The 16,853-nt window shown below is 44.7% G+C and overlaps 1 protein-coding gene across 4 annotated transcripts in view; it reads right to left on the bottom strand.

Moving 5' to 3' along the window:
- The window catches only part of EFNA5 (ephrin A5), a 442,811-nt gene that overhangs the window by 374,868 nt on the left and 51,090 nt on the right, over positions 1-16,853 (bottom strand). The window contains exon 1 of one of the 4 annotated variants that reach the window (XM_078675457.1): positions 5,931-6,058. The exons of the other annotated variants lie outside the window; for them this stretch is intronic. Within the exon in view, the coding sequence (XP_078531583.1) occupies positions 5,931-5,974 (44 nt within the window). The 5' untranslated portion in view covers positions 5,975-6,058. Of the gene's footprint in view, positions 1-5,930; positions 6,059-16,853 lie in introns of those variants that run through there. 4 annotated transcript variants of the gene reach the window in all.

Consider the following 16,853-nt stretch of genomic DNA (forward strand, 5'->3'; position numbering starts at 1 on the left):
GGAATTAGGAGTAGTACATCTATAGTTCCGTATATGCACTTCCCATTTATATTTTGTTCCTCGATATTATATCCTCGATATTAGTTTACCACAAGATTGTTGTTGTCGACATTAAATCGTACAATCTGTTTGAACCTAAAAATATGGTCAGGGTAGTAAGGCTCTCAAATTTCACACAGATGTGTATGTATATTTATTTTCATATATATATTTATTGCTGGATTCAGAATTTTACATATACATGGGCATGTTCATGTAACAAGAGAAGGCTAAGATAAAGGCCACACGTAAATGATAAATTGATATATAATGAACAGAGACAAAGCAAATGAAAGGATATAAACAACGGAAAGAAATATGAAAGCCGGAGAAAAATACAAGAAAGTAGCATTCTGTGCCCAATTATATCATTAGTTCAAATGTTCCTATGATGCAAACCAAATATAATGCAAGAAATACTGACACAAGTAGGGCGGTGATATTTTCCCTGCCGCTGTTAAGAATCTACTCAAATTAAACTAAAACACCAGATAAAAATAAAGCAAATAAATCTTCTCTTTGAAAGCTTCACGTTTCAATTTGCATTGCATTATTGCTACAAATAAAGCAGATTTCAAGGCCATATCTATAAAATGAAGGACTTAGAGAGGATGAATTCTTGCAGTGTTAAAATACCTTGGCTGGGCTATTAGCTTTCTTGCATCAGGATGGGGAATGTTGGGTTAAATCATTTTCCATGCTAGCAAGCCTCTCTCTCCTCCTCAGCACTGATTGCGTGCAGACGGTAGGCAGAGGATCACGGAAAGATTTGATGCTTGAATGCGCTCGAGCACTCAAAGTGGCAATTGAGAGTAGGGAGCAACCTCTTAGGATCACAACTGCAGTGTCTTATAATTCAGTGTGATGGTTGAATGAGTTGGGCTCCAAGACATGGACCATCTGGGCACGCACTACAAGGTCACGTCTTTGTAGGATAGCCACGGGTCCAGGCAGTTCTTTCACTACCGATCAGCATCTCTTCATCTCGTCAATGTGTCCCCAACTAATCAGCCCCTAGCAACCCCTCCAGAAGGGGGAGTCTCAAAATTGAAAACTCAAAGAACTAGCAGGAAATGTCCCAGTGGTCCTTCCATTTCAACAAAGGTCAACACCACCCAAGGTGAGAAGTAGGATGTTGACATTTTGATCCAGGTCACAAGAGAAACCAGTTGACATGATCATTAAGCCACAAGGGTAGGCCTACACTTAATGCAGGCAGCTTCCATCTGTGACCCTGTCGTTCATTTTGCAATCACGATGCAAACAGAAATCATAACATATATAACACTCACATATACACACGTGGGTAAATATTTTCATAAATAACAGTTTAATGTCTAAAACCATTGAGGGGATTGTGGCCACCACTGAAAATGCTGCATCAGTAGTTAGTGGTAGATGTTTGACATGAAAAATGTTTTTCAGGATGTAAGTAATATGTTTTAATGAGAATTTTTAGCAAGACGACTGGCCATACTGACTTGTTGAAAAAGGACAGGAATAATTTCTTATACTCAAGCCTAAATCTTATCAAGGTCTGTAGTATGCAAAAAGTAGGTGATGTTGGTAAAGAGAGAAGGCTGAGCTCTCCGGCATGGTTAGCAAGAGTATTCCCGAATTTAATTGTGCAAGTTTGTCCATCTCCTATGCACAAATAGAAACATTACGTTATGGACTACAGAATAAGCCATACACGAAAAAGGTTTGATTTTGAGTTGGAAAGGCTGATTTCTAGCATTCTCCAAGTATGATAAATGATGTGAAATCCTATTTATCTCTCATGTACTTCAAGGTCACCCAAGCCAGAAATATGCATTTTGGTGTGTATACTAGGCTTTACAAAAGAGACATTACTGACTATTGGATGAGTGGCTGTGCACAGTTTCAATGCAATAAACCCGTAATGAATATCCGGAGCTCGGGATATGCGAGCCGGCTTACAAACATGATTAACTCAGTTGGAATTGAAGCAACCATAATACATCATTTCTCAACTGTATAGCAATTTAGTAGGAATTAATGTCTAAATTAATGCTGAACTAATGCAGACATTCAATAAAGGATTGCTTGCATTCAATCAATAGCATATGATAAGCTTTATGTCCTCATAGCTATAATTACAGCAGTGTTTGTTTATATCACTTCTTAGCAAATATACTACAGACAGGGCTTTGTAAGGATTATGTGCCAAAGAGTACCCGAGCACCGAGGAGGAAGGGACGAAGATGTTTGGCAACTCTTTACAGGCGAGAAATGCATTATCACTACAATACCCCCTCAATACCTCTTCAGCTATAAAACCAAATCTAAAAACTGAGCTCATTGAGGGGACTGTGCAACCTTAAAAGAGCTCTGCCTTTGACGACAGAGCCTGCGAGAGGTACTCCGAGCATACTGTACACAGCCCAAACAGTTTGAAGTGTACTAATGTACTAGGACATAGGAAGCAAGATGTCAAGCTGAAAACCTTCAGAAGCTCACTGTGGACAATGTGCAGTAGGTGGTACATTAGCAGGGAAAGTAATACCAGTGAAGGCACTGATGCGGTGAGTGTGCCAGGGCCTTTCCTCTGCCATGAACTGATCCATGCACCTTTTGCCCCTTCTTGGAGAGGTGCATGAAGCCAAAGGAGGAGCAGGGAACTTAGAAGTCGATGCCCATTACAACAATAAAGAGAAAGGGTGATAGATTCCTAGAATCACCTCTCAATTGTACACATCATTTGACTAATAGTAGTTACATTTTCTCAACTTTAATGTTAATAGTTCTCCAACACATTTCTTTTGCTTTTGACATTTAAGTGGAAAATGAGTGCAAATGAATCGTGATTGATTTCGTTAGAACATTTTGAAAGGCAATTGATAGCAATGGACACAAAGTCCTCTGTGGACCTCAGGAATTACAGAACTTAACAAATATCTCACATAAAGCTCCCTTTTAACCAACCCACCTTGGCCCAATCTCTGCCCATGACCATCCGTCTGTGAGGGTACAAGGGCGATATCTCTAAGCAATCACTGAGGGCAGTTGAACACTAAGGAAAAGCCCCGATAGTGGCATAGCCCGCTGGAGTATCCTTGTAGCACCCATTGGACCGGTGGCGATGAAGCCTGGCTTACGCTGTTTTTTCTACGGCTTTCACAACAATGAGGCAAACCACCAGGTGGGATGTCACCTGCGTTCACCTACCTGCATTTCACGGCATACTCAGTCTACGGCGTACCTTCAAAATAAAATGACCATATGCAGCTGTGACCAAGGGGCACATATTACTAGCAGCATATAAAATAAAATAGCCACCCACCAAAAGAAAAAAGAAACTTAACACACACATACTGAGGAGGGTCAAAGTAATCCAAAACTATGCTTTTGGTACAGGGCGCAGAAAAGCAACAATGATGAGATAAGACACTAAAGAAATGGAAGGAAAGAGCTAAAGTGTAGGAGATACAGGGCACAAGCACAGTCAACATAACGTCTCAACATAGCGCCTAAGTTTTGCTTTTTATTTTAGAGTTATAAATGCACCAGACAAACGTTTAACATCAACGTTTTCCAATGATACAAAAAGGGTATTTTAGGCTCACTTCTCTTTTTTACTTGATGTGCGAGACACTCGAGACTGTAGTGTCAGTTTTGGAATATTGCATTCCACAAAATATTCGCAACTGTTACTTAAATGGGTCAACTAGCCTCTGCACATAAAAACAAATCGAGCTCCCTTAATTCAATGCTGCATCATTAACGACCACCAGCATCCGAGATTCCAGACTGCCCCCGAGTTGTAATCCGAGGCACACTGTGGCATCCTCCCCTGGTTGCTCTCTCAAGGATGCCTGCATGCAATCAGCGCCCCATTCAGGGCCCGCGCCATTGTTGGGTGCAGAGTGCGGGATGCGCACTTTCATCAGGCCTCTCGGAGACGAACCCATCTCTATGGAGACAACATGTAACAATACTTGTTTTGAACAGTTTTGTTTTGTTTTTCAAAATATCCCGAACAGGCGTTCCCGGGGGTTCTAATCGCCAAGGAGCCCTCCCAGGGGCACACAAGCCAGCCACCCCTCCTGCACGGAGGCCCTGTGAGAGGGCGGCTTGAAGCACCGAGCAGAAAAGCCGGCGGGGGCCTGGTCTCCTGGGGGTCTAATTACTGCTCCTCTGTTTTCTTTTGAGTGCTGAGGCACGGAACTCCACAGTAGTCATTACTTTAAAAGAGGACGGATGCTACTTTCTTTATAGCCTATTAAAATATTTACTGCACCATCCTGAAAGTTACGCAACCGCCTTATTGGTGAAGGATGGCCTCGCGCCTCTCACTGTCACGTTTACAGTCATAATCATTTTTGTATGGTTTACTTTATCTTTGTGAGTCTCTTTTTTTCTTACCACGTTATTCTTGTTTTTGTCTATATCCTAATATTTGCCAAACAAATAAATAAAACGTGTGTGCTCACGTGTGTTCCCCATAGAGTTAATGAAAGCTTGTGTTTCCTAAAACCGTAGATGAAGCATTTTCAAGAATAATAAAAAAAAGTTATTAGCCACTTAAGAATGTCACAGGGAAGCATTTAGCATGCAAATGCCTGTATTAGAGAAGCCTCTCTGTTCCGAGTTGTCCCAAGCAGAGATTTTAGTTAAATAATGTGTAAGTTAATATTGCTAAACATTGGGGGTGGTTGCCCCTCCTACAGTGGCAGATTGGATCTCTGACCTCGACTGGTGTCAGCCAACAGAACATACGATTTCCCAAAGCAGAGGGTGTCCAAAGAAGTGGGACACAGTCTGGGGAACCTGGCGAACATATCAGGGCAAGCAGTGGGCAGGCACATAAGAGAGGGTAAGGGGGGCCATGAACGAAGCTTTAAAGTATTTGCTTATTTTTAAAACGCTACGGTGAAGAGTATGTAACTTGCAAACGATTCAAGAGTATGTAACTGAACTGTTGATTACTGAGCACGTTTAATAAAAATAATGTAAAAAAAAAAAAAGGAGTAAGAATTTGGGCCAAGAAACCAAGATCCAAATACTGAAGCCAAAATGTGCTCATTGATAAAAAGGAGCAGCCACCTCTCACCTATTTCTATGAAAGCTAATCTCGCTTGTCACCACTGACTGAATGCGGCCGCGGCACACTGATCGACTGCTATGAACGACTGCCACGCGAATGGCGCCCAGTCTGTTGGCACAAGCTGCCATGTTTGTTTTCATGTGTGTGGATGCAGCTTCCTTCATTATGACTGTTGGCTTCTAATTAGTAAAATGGCTCTTCTTTACACTAGCTATTTTAATGATCTTTTACGTTACTGTGCGTTCCTCGTCTCTTTGAGTACCATAAGAGCCGTTGCCATAACTGCAACAGAACAACTGCAGGATTAGGAGAGGGAGATCTACGGATTGCACCAACATTGAGTGGGTGCAAGTGGCGCGAGACAAAAGTGGGGCATGAAATTATGTTATTACGTTATGCATGTGTTGTAACCGTCGATCTTGAGGGTCTAAAAAGACAGCATGGCCAGGTTTGCATTCTATTGTATCAAAAATACAATAACTGGTTCCCAGAACTTTTATGCAGTGAATGAGTAATGGTCCTCACTAGCATCATCAGTAGCACAAGGTAAACGTGTATCAATGCTTGTTTTACAATATTATTTATGAAAGGTACAGTAGTAGCTATTTTGCCTGCATTCATTATAGAAACAATACAACATGTTCAATTAAGAGTGTATTCCCAAGCAGCAATTTAAAGCTGGCCTGTTTGACAAAAGGAACCTCTTGAGTGGACGTATCCTGTTGGAAAGACCACAAAACGTTACTACCATGATACTGACTTTCTAAAAGGGATTTTGTAAAATCGGAACAGTGCTCTTGATGAGGTGGATGTGTTTGCTCACCTTGCATGTTCCTTTAGGGCTGCACACTGTCCGACACCTCGCATGGTCCTGTGTTATACACCGCCACAGCAGGAATAGTTAAGGAATGTGAAATGACAGATACAGAGTCCCACCAAGATGTGTCTGCTTTGCACAAGTGGCATTCTTAATCACTAAAGGACCTCTTGAAAAAGCACTCCAGCAGTGGAGAACGGTTTTTAGCAGGCTGAGACCTTTATTGCCATTCTCATTCCAAGCATTCTACATATGCGATAGCAGCACGCTCTCGATTACAGTATTACTCAACTCTGCAGACACCTTCGTGGAACTTGCTTTGGAAAAAATAGCCTATACCAAGCACTGACCAAATTCACAAGATGAAAAGCATCCGCCCTATGGTATTGATTATCTGTTCTTGAAGTGATCAGTATGTTGTACGTTCACAAGAGAAGTACTCCTGCATGAGTTGGAGGAAGAGACAGGGTGTTTTGCAGTTTTTGAATACACATGACTGATGCTGGATTTGAAAGTTCAGACATACGGCCGAACTTATCATCTATGTAAGAGGGCCGCTGCCACATGCATAGGGTCATACAAGCACATATTTCTGCAGCAGTTCCTTCCATTAGCACACACTTACTAGTAGATTCATGCAACACCCATGGGGGTTACAGGTCATTAGTTTACAAGGAAATGCATGGGGGTTCATTTAATGGTAGACACTAGATCGGAAGACAGCACATTGGGAGTACATTTACATTGTAGCTTCACAGCTAAGTTTTAGAATTAGTGTTATGTATTTTATATATATGTATACCCATCTGTATAAATGTTTATTTTTTAAACAGGTTTAATTTATTTTACAAATAAAAACATATATATATATATTTAAACTTTTTTTTATTTTTAATGAGGATGTAAAGCACCCAACACCCCCTTTCTTTAAAAAAAAAAAAAAAAAGTATTTCTCTTTTTAGGGAGTACTGCTAAACCTACCCTCCTTTTTGGTAATGGGGTAAAGACTTAACATTTCCCAAACCCCCTTTGCCATATTTTACTTTACCCTCTAATGCCCTAAAATAATACCATATACAAATATATCTATATACATGGTTTTATTTATGCACATACATATATGCAAACACACATGTGTAAGTATATATAACCTAATGTTCCCCCAAGAAATATATATATATATGGCTGTGTGTGTGCGTATATACTGGTGAGGCCGAAACTCGTTATTTTGCTGCCAGTTGAATAAATACCTGAAACTGATGATCGGTGTGGCTCGTGAATCTATACAGACAAGCACACACAAACACACTCACACACACACACACACACACACAGAGCGAGATGAATACATATGTAGATTACCCATCCTAATATTCCGAACGTTATTTTTGTATTCACTTTTCCTTGTTTTAGTATTTATTTTTAAGAATTTGTACTTTTAGATTATTTTTTTACCTTTGTAATTTTAGCCAGTGATTTTTCTATGTTTATATATATATATATATATATATATATATATATATATATATATATAATGTCAGCGACTACAGAAGCTTTATTTCCAGGGCCCGACTGAGAACCCAAAGAAGCCCTGGCATTTTTGAAAGACCAGGTCCCGCCCCGGCAGGGTGGGTGCAAGCGTGAAGCACTACTGCTTAGCAAAACCGGCTCCTAGCAGTGCTGTCTTTGTTACTGGGGGCTGATATTGCTGCAAAACCGGCTCCCAGTGGCAAACCTATCCCCACTTCTCAAAAAACGGCCCCCACGCTTCTAGCCTCCCAAGCAAACGCCCGATGCCCACTATGGCCAATCCAGCCCTGTTTATTTTGCTTTCATAATTTGGGTAGGATTCATCAGCCACTCCCTTCCTCTGTGCTAAAATGATGCCCAACAATACCCCAGTGCATGCCAAGCTAGACATCTGCAAGAGCCTTCTCTCACCTCCCCTAATAGTCAACTCTGCCTCAGTACTTAATTTGTAAACACATAAGTGCCAGGGCCCTCATTAGAAGGCCACTGCAGTCTGCATCACACACTGACCCTGCCAGCGCTGCCGATGACAGTACCAACACAACTCCTTGCTATCACACTCCCTCAAGTGTGACATTTCAGACCATTCCAGACCCATCAAGCTATAAGGGTGGTTTGGGAGGAAGGTATTCGTCATTTTTTATGCATATTGAATTAATAAACAAACATGTGGCAGACTGTCATAAGTGCTGGTGTTGACAATTGAGTACCAGAGCTAAGCACCTGAAACCACTGGCTCAAATTAAGCACTGCTCTGCGGCCAATACTTTACGTAACTTTACTAAATTTACTTCCACATCTTTAAACATAAACTAAACAGACTGGATCTGATGGAAAAGAGCCCTTGTATTCATTCACGCCTATCCACGGTCTTTAAAACCATTTTTCTCACAGTTGAGTGCCTCCTACAAAACAGCCATCCTCTAGTCTTGGTTGTCTATTCAAAGACTGCCTAACAAACCTCAAACACTGCTATGCCACCTTCCAAATGAAATAATTTCTCTTCCTGCAAATCTATGCCAGAACTATGCCCCTCCATCTTGGGAGTATGACTTAAGTAAATGCCTTCAAACCAGATCCCACAAATCATCTCCAAAAGGTTAAGGGACCCTCTGACAACAGTGCACCTAGTCATAACAATCTTGCTCTCAAAGAACCCAGATCTCCTGAAGAACCTATGCATGACAGACCGCCCACAACAAAACAGGTTATGTACGGTCAATACTGCCACTGCATCACATATTCCACAATACTGTAATCGCTGTACAAAACTTGCAATTATACATTGTGTTTTTTTTTTTATTGTTAGGTGAATGCTGAAAACATAACTACAAAACGCTGGTCCCCACCATTATGCTTTTGTCAGACTTCGGAATGAAAGCAAGATTTGAATTTCTGCCATTTCATAAGCAGCATAAGGCTCCCGGTGGCATACCTGGCTATTCAGGCTTTTGAGGGGACGTGGGAGTAATAACACGTTTGCTCAGTTATAACTGCAGATTACTGCTGCCTCGTGAGTGAAGCAAAAACACATTTTTGAACGACAGGCTGAGGGTGAAAGGTTGCTGTTTAATTAACCACACATATCAAAATAATAATCAATGGCTATGCCTAATTTCTAATAAACTGACCCTTTGCTGATATTCCACTGACCTACTTCATGGAATGTCTTTGTTTGCGGCTGAGAAAAGTTTCCAATTTTTTGCATGTCAACCCCCAGCTGGGCCGCAGACAAGAACGACTTTATCCCCGAGCTGCAGTTCCCATTGAAAAGTGACCTGTGACCTTTCAGGAAGCTGGAGGACCTTTCGGGTGAACCGAACAACTCTCGCACTTGCTTCTGCAACAAATCTCATGATTCGACTGGAGAAGGCCCCCTCCCCCACTAGCACCACTAACAAGATGGCAAGTCAATATCTGTTACTCCTGATGCCTGTTCCTTGGTGGGCGCGTGCACGCGATCCCGCGCGACCTCGGCCAGCTTAGGCCCGAAAAGACGCGCCAGCCGCAGCCGCCTCGCTGCACTTTCACATCGCATTACTTCCGCTTTTCTAACTTTTCCACTTCTGAGCACCATCAATTATGCACTAGAATAACAGAGGCCTGGCTCGCCAACGCAACATAAAGGCCGATTATGAGTGTAAATTATTTAAACACCTGCGTGCCATGCTCCTTTTACCACTGATATAAGGGGAGGCTGGTAGGGCAGGCCCGGCAATGCAAAGACCAGTTCCTACCGGAGCAAGAAACTGAGAACGGACACTGTATGAAGGGCACATGCAGTCAACTTTTATTTGCGAGACAGCTACAGAAAGTGTTTCACAGCCCACAAGTGTATTCCATTACTGCCTCGACTGAGGCGCAGAACAGATTAAAGGTGAAAGTAAATGCAAGCAAAATAAAGAAACAACTAAAGATATCTGGGCAAAGCCTGCAACCAGTATAAGCATATAGGAATCAGCATAAAAATATTAGACACAAACACTTATTAAGAGAAAGGAGCATTTCACTCATTGTAAAGCGATACTAGTATAAAATAAGAGACCTGTAAATTCATTTCAATGAGGAAATTATGTTTTTAATTGAAAATTATTTTTTCATGTTTTATAAGATATGTGACCGAGAACTGAATGGTGTAGTAAAAACAATCACTGATTTCAGGAAAGGAACCTTACGATTTAAGCAGTTTGTTCACACTCGGTTCAAGGAGTGTTGATTTAATAGCTGGGATTCTAGCCAGTCTCCTCTGCCGCCTAAATGTATGTTTATTTTTCAAACACTATACCGAGGTTCAAGCAGCCATATTTTCCAAGGCCATGAAATAAATCAGGATTGTAAAGGAGTCATTTTAATTGAACAAGAAGGAGCTACAGGGTGCAGAAAAGGAGCTGCGAGCGGAAAGCGCATGGCGCAGGCCAAGGACAGCAATGGCAACCGGCGCAGGTCTCCGCATCGCTGATGAACGTTCCAGAACAGCATGAGGTAAAAAATAAAATAAAACCGGGTTAAAAATATATATGTTGGATGGAGTTTTGTGAAGGTGAAGGGGGGGAAGCTGCTTACAATAACAGGCAAACTTAATCACAGCCATACGCGCACGACCACTAGTGCAGCCAAAGTCACTAAAATATTGTTAGTTATTTGTTCAAGCGAGTTCATTATTTACTCGCTGCCAAATATTAGTGTATGAGGCCAAGTTTCCCGCAAAAGAAAACAGTCTGCAAGTGGGTCATTCTTTTTCAAGGTTAAACCCTTAACATTTTACCAAAAGTAAACGGTGAGACTTGTAGAGCAGAAAACGGCACTCTGGCCACCTCTGGGATAGTCTGCAAAGCAGTGCTTAATAGCCATAGCTGTTTGTAATAGGTTCTGATTTTGGCTGCATTAAGAACTGTGGCACAGAGCAGTGCTTAATTTGTAAAATAAATAAAGAAATAAGTGCCAGGGCCTAAACTGTTGCGCAGAAGACTGGGGCCGGAGCTATTGAACGTGGGAGACACCTACTGGCAATGCAGCCTAGTCTTGATTCCACCGCTAGCCTTTTAATACACCCCCAAACACTCTGCCACTTGTTCTCACTCTTTCAGGTTCCTGCTTCCTCCCCATGTGTAGGAAGGTGGCTACCTGACTATGGTTACCCCAGATTTTTGCCTGTGTTTAGCTGGTTTTTTGACTTAGTTGACCTGGTTCCCTGCTAATCAGGGCCCCAGGCCATCTGCTCTCTCTGTAAAATGGATTCCATGTACCCTAGGTACATACCAATTGGAAATGGACTCCTTGTCAGCCCCTGTAGAATGCACTATAGGTGCACAGGGCACAGGAGCCACTAAGGCCTGCCAGGGGCTGCAGCATATCTTTTGCCACCCCTGGCTGGTTCTTAAATTGACACAACTGGCTGATCACTCAGCTGGGGTAAGGTGGTGTACACACCCCTTGCTTAGATATAGTATACCTATGTCTAACCCTATATCTGGACACATGTAAACCTGTGAGCCACTCCTATAGACAGGCCTCACCAATCCTGGAGGCTGGGTGCATGGTTTTTATGTGAGATGGAGCTCTAGCATGAGCTGAGCCTGTCTGCAGCCGTCGGGAACAAATCCCTAAGCTGTTTCAGGATAATGCCATACCATATACTATTAAGTGCCTTATAATCCTCGCGGTTATTTAGCAACTCTGGTTTGGCTTTATCAAAACATGTCGTGTAAGGTGTCATACGCTTTGGAATACCATCCCCTCGCCAGTTCTGGCGACGGGGATGGCATTCCACCCCTCTAGAGGGGTAAGACATGTTACTTCACTTTAATGCGGTTGATTTCTCCAAAGGCCTTAAGATCCCCAAAATGGATGCCTCTGCCACAGACAAATGTCTGGACCCCTGGAGCTGACCGAAACCCAGTCAAGGGGGTCCTGGACAAAGGGTTTCCTGTCACAGGAGGGTGTCACCGCCCTCCAGACAGGAGATAGTGTATTGTAGCAGGGAGGTTTGAAAGAAACCAGACACTGCCTGGGGCGCACAAGGCTGCCCCTTGCATAATCCGGCCAAACCGGTTCTGGGGCACTCCAGCCCTCGTGCCAGGGCGGCCTGGATCAAAGGAAGGGGGTGTATCCACCCACTTCCTGGGTCCCACCCATAGGAGGGGACCTAGCAGGTAATCACGCCCACCAGATTCGAATAAGAGTGGGAGCAGTGCCAATGCACATCAGATTTCCTGGAAGAAACATTTGAAACGATATTCTGGACCCTTCGCCCTCCATCTCAACGTGGAAGCCCGAAGAATCTCCCTTGTGGTCAAGGAGTGACCACCCTGCAGCAGCAGGCACCATCCAGCCCTCGACGTCTACTTAGTTGCAGTTCCCGCCGGAACTCGAGCGACTGAGATCGACGAGATCAAGCCTGCCCAGCTTCTAACAGCCCGATCCACAGTCCCTGCAAAGCTGAGACCCGTGGAGGCGACCGGAAGCGTGGGGCACGCCATCTTGAAGTGACCACGAGACGCTGACCGTGCAGCCCACGAGTGACCCTCGAAGCTGTACACCGGGGTTTGAGAAGCCCCCACCCTGAGCTACTCCTGAGCCGAAGTTCAGCCCTCCACACTCGACGAGTGCTGCGTGGGGCCCTTTGGCACGACTTGGCTCAACGCGTTGGCCCGGTCACTTGCCAGCTGGCTTGTGGTCCCTGTGCCGACGAACTACAAAAGAAGACTCGTGATTCTAGTTGCTCTAGATCCACACCAGCTCCCCTGAAAGGGAGCCCCGACTCTGACCTTCCTGGTCCGAGTGAGACGCCATCTTCCAATCCCGCGTGGATTGCTCTTACCAAGGCTTGTTTGCTCCAAACCGGAAGCCGACTGCACCGACGGTGAGAGCCTGCGTGGGACAGATCGTGACCTGCTCCTGGACGTCGCAGATGCCCCAGAGCCCACGTGACAGCGAAGAGAAGCGCCTCGACGACCACCTGATTGCGCCCGACATTGCCTGGTTCCGTCCTGGTTCCACCCTGGTCACTGCTGAGTGACCCAGACTCTGTCCCCTCTGCTTTCAGGTACTCTACAACTTGAGTCCACCCTGGGACTCCACCGGACACTTCGTCTTCACCCTGCCTGCAGCCCTTTCAGCTTCAAGCACCAAGAGCCTGCGTGTCAAAACCCGACGCCACTTCGACCCTGTGCACCCACTTCCTGTGGGTGAGGTAACTTTGCTCCGCCGGTGTTCCCACACTGGTGCACACCTCTAGGGTCTGTGTGTTAAGTTTTGTTCCCCTAGGTTCAGCGGAAGTGTCCTTAAACTTTAACTATTTGACTTTTACGCACCATTGGTTAACATTGGTGCATGCGTGCGCTTTCCGCACATCTCCCGAATCCCGAGGGCCATTCCCGACTTCAGCATTGCTTGTCCTGACTGCTCCCAGCGATTCCCTAGGCCCTAGGCCTAACCACTGTTCGAGTGGCCTCTCTTATACCACTTGTTTAGTATATGGTTTGAGTGGCCCCCTGCCCTCATCCATAATTGTGCAACTTTGTATGTTTAAACAGTGCTTTTGATTTAACGCTTGTGCCCCTTTATTCATAAAGAATACTGGGGATTGTTTTTAGTAATAAACACATATATTTTTATAATATATACTTGTGTGGTGTCCTTTCATTTGGTATTACAGGATTGTATGTGGTAAAACAGCTCGCTTAACACGACCTCTTAAGTTAAGCCTTTAGGCTGCTTAGTCCATGCTACCACTAGGATAGCTTGTCTAATAAGGTTGACTTACAACCAGACACCATAAGGGGATTGTTTGGTCAGGTAGTAGGTGGTTCCAGAATTGGAAACATCCCCTACCAGGCCAACTTCTCACATTGGTGAGCAGCGGTGCGGATTTGAGCTTGCTGTTGTTTTACCATTGCAATCTTTATATCAAATTGAAAGATCACATCAAGTACCTCTAGGTACATATAAAATCAAAAGCTTAGCATATTAAGTTCTACTGAACTTAGTAGTTGTAGGTTGAAGGGAGTAGCACACCCCTGACTACAACTCACTAGCAAGGTCCAGTAGGAAAACACTTAGTGTAGGTAAGTGCACCACTTACACCTCACTAGTAACCATGTCCGACACAGGAAAGGCCTCAGGGTCTAGTCCTGTGACAGTTGACCCTACCCAGGCAACTTCTGGATATGACAAACTAACCCGCAGAGACTTGATTGTCTTGTGCAAAGCAAGAGGGTTAAAAAGGGGCAGAAGCCCCACCTGCCTGACCCTGATAGAACTCCTAGAACAGGATGACTTAGAGAGGGCAAAAGCAGCTTCCCTAGATACAGGAACTGAAGGGAACCCCCCTGCAGTTGATCCCCCTGAAGAGGAGGATGATGATGACTTGGATGAGGACTCAGATGCTGGGGACTTAGAAGTACAGGATCAGGGTAGCCAGGTTCCAGTTGGTAGGCTTAGCCAGGCCAACTTGGACCTACTGGGGAATGGAGAGGGCCAGCACCTCCCCAGAACCCAACATGTTATTCTCCCAGGCAACAGAAGAGTGAGATCCCCCTCAGGGGACTCTCATATTTCTAGTGCCTCCAGAGAATCACAGAGAAGCCTGGGTGCTTCTCAAAAGCTAGAACATAGGGCCAGAATGAGGGCTGTCAAACTCCAGATAGAGAGGGAGGAGGTAGCCTTGGCTCAAGCTAGACTTGCCTTGGCAAGAGAGCAAAAATTGTGTGGCTTAGGTGCCACTGGTGGCAGCAATATTCCTAAAGAGAAACCCAGGTCCTATGATAGTAGAAACCTGACAAAGATTGTGCCCCCCTTCAAAGAAGGGGATGACATCCACAAATGGATGACTGCTCTTGAGAGAGCCTGCATGGTACAGCAGGTTCCTGAGGAACAGTGGGCAGCAATCTTATGGTACTCCTTTTCAGAGAAAGGGAGGGACAAGCTCCTCACTGTCAGACATGAGGATGCAAACAATTACAAAGTCCTGAAGAGTGTTCTGATAGATGGGTTTGGCTTAACCACTGAACAGTACAGGTTCAAGTTCAGAGACACCCAGAAGACACAGACTCAGGACTGGACTGATTTTGTAGATTGTGCTACTAAGGCTCTGGAGGGTTGGCTACATGGCAGCAAAGTACATGACTTTACAGGATTGTATAATTTGATTATGAGGGAGCAGATCCTAAGTAATTGTCAGAACCAGCTCTTACACCAGCACCTGGTAGACTCTGATCTGACCTCTCCCCAAGAATTGGGAAAGAAGGCAGACAAATGGGTCAGAACCAGGATTAGGCCTAAGAATCAGGACAGTAACCAGAAGAAGGAGTCTACCAAGCCTCAAGATAAGGGTGGGGATAAAAGTAAAGAAAAGACTTCCCCAGGGCCCCAAAACTCCAAGGATGGGGGTGGGTCCCAAGACACTTCTTCAACTGAGAAAAAACCCTATTGTTATCCCTGTAAACAGGTGGGGCATTACAAAACAGACAGCTGTTGTCCCAAGAATAACAATAAAGAAAATATACCTCCAAAGCCAGCTTCAACACCTCCTGTTACTGTCAGCAGTAATCCCCCAGGAAGTGGAAGCACACCCAGGAATCTGGGTGGGTTTACTTTTGGAAATCAGGTGGACCCTGGCCTATCCAGGTCCCCATCACCCAATGATCTTGTTTATGAGGCTGGCATGGGGTTTGCCAACTTCTCTGCTTGCCCAAATACTTTGAGCAAGTATAGACAAGAACCCATCATCAATGGTTTAAGAGTTGAAGCTTTTAGAGACACAGGGGCTAGCATCACCATGGTGGCTGATGGCATAGTCCCCTCTAAGCAACTTTTACCTGGTGCCACATACCAGGTAATAAACATTGATGGCATCCAAACAAATCATCCCATGGCAGTAGTAAGTCTCAGCTGGGGAGGTGTCACTGGCCCAAAGAGAGTGGCAGTGTCCCCAAACTTGCCTGTAGACTGTCTACTGGGTAATGATTTAGAAATCTCAGCCTGGGCTGGGGTTGAACAGGAAATCCATTCTAGAATGGTAAATTCCAATGGAAAGGTTAGTGGGGCTGTAATGGCTACAGCCCCAATTCAAGATGTCCTTCCTGAAAAGGTTGGTAGGGCGGAGATACTCCCTGCCCCATCTTTAGCAAAAGCTCTTCCTGAACAGAATAGCAAAGCTGTTATGATAACAGCAGAAACCCAAACTGAGTCTCCTCCTGAAAAGGTTGGTGGGGCTGTGATGGCCACAGCCCAAACTCAAACTGACACGTGTGTTGTGAAACCTGAAATGATGGATAACTCCACACAAACTGAGAGCATGGAGGAGGAAGAGAAATCTCCCCCTCACCAGACTTTAAGACAGGATCAGCCTCCTCAGGGAACTGATCTTACCCCTGATGAAGGAACTGCCCCAGAGGTGGTTGGGCCTAGCCTGACAGAACCTCTGATGTCAGTGGACCCTTCTCAGGTGGGACCCAGTCTGGAGCAGGTAACCTGCCCCTCTCTCCCTTGCCTTAGCCAGCCCAGGGCTGCAGAGGACAAGAAGGACAGTGAGACCCAGAGGGCCCCCTGTCAAATAAAGCACCCCTATCAAAAGATTAGGTGCACCAAAACTAGTAGCCCTAGTAAGGCGAAAACTTTAAAAACTCCTGAGGGAGCCCCCTTAAAAACAGTTAGGGACCTCCCCCAGATGGATTCTGTTGGGCACAGCCAAACCTGGGACCCAAAGGGCCCAAACCTGAACTGTCCCGCCAGCAAGCCAAACAGAGGGACCCAGCCTCCAGCTTTAGGTAGCCAGAGGTTGACCCTGAGAGCACAGTGCAACTCAGTTAAAGAAAGAAAGGCACACATGGTGGAAGATAATTGGAGGAAGCTAAGCCCTAAATTAGTAGAGCCTCGCTTCAATACTCCACATCCAAA

The sequence above is a fragment of the Lissotriton helveticus genome, chromosome 2_1 (assembly GCF_964261635.1).
Source record: "Lissotriton helveticus chromosome 2_1, aLisHel1.1, whole genome shotgun sequence".
Taxonomy (NCBI): Eukaryota; Metazoa; Chordata; class Amphibia; order Caudata; family Salamandridae; genus Lissotriton; species Lissotriton helveticus.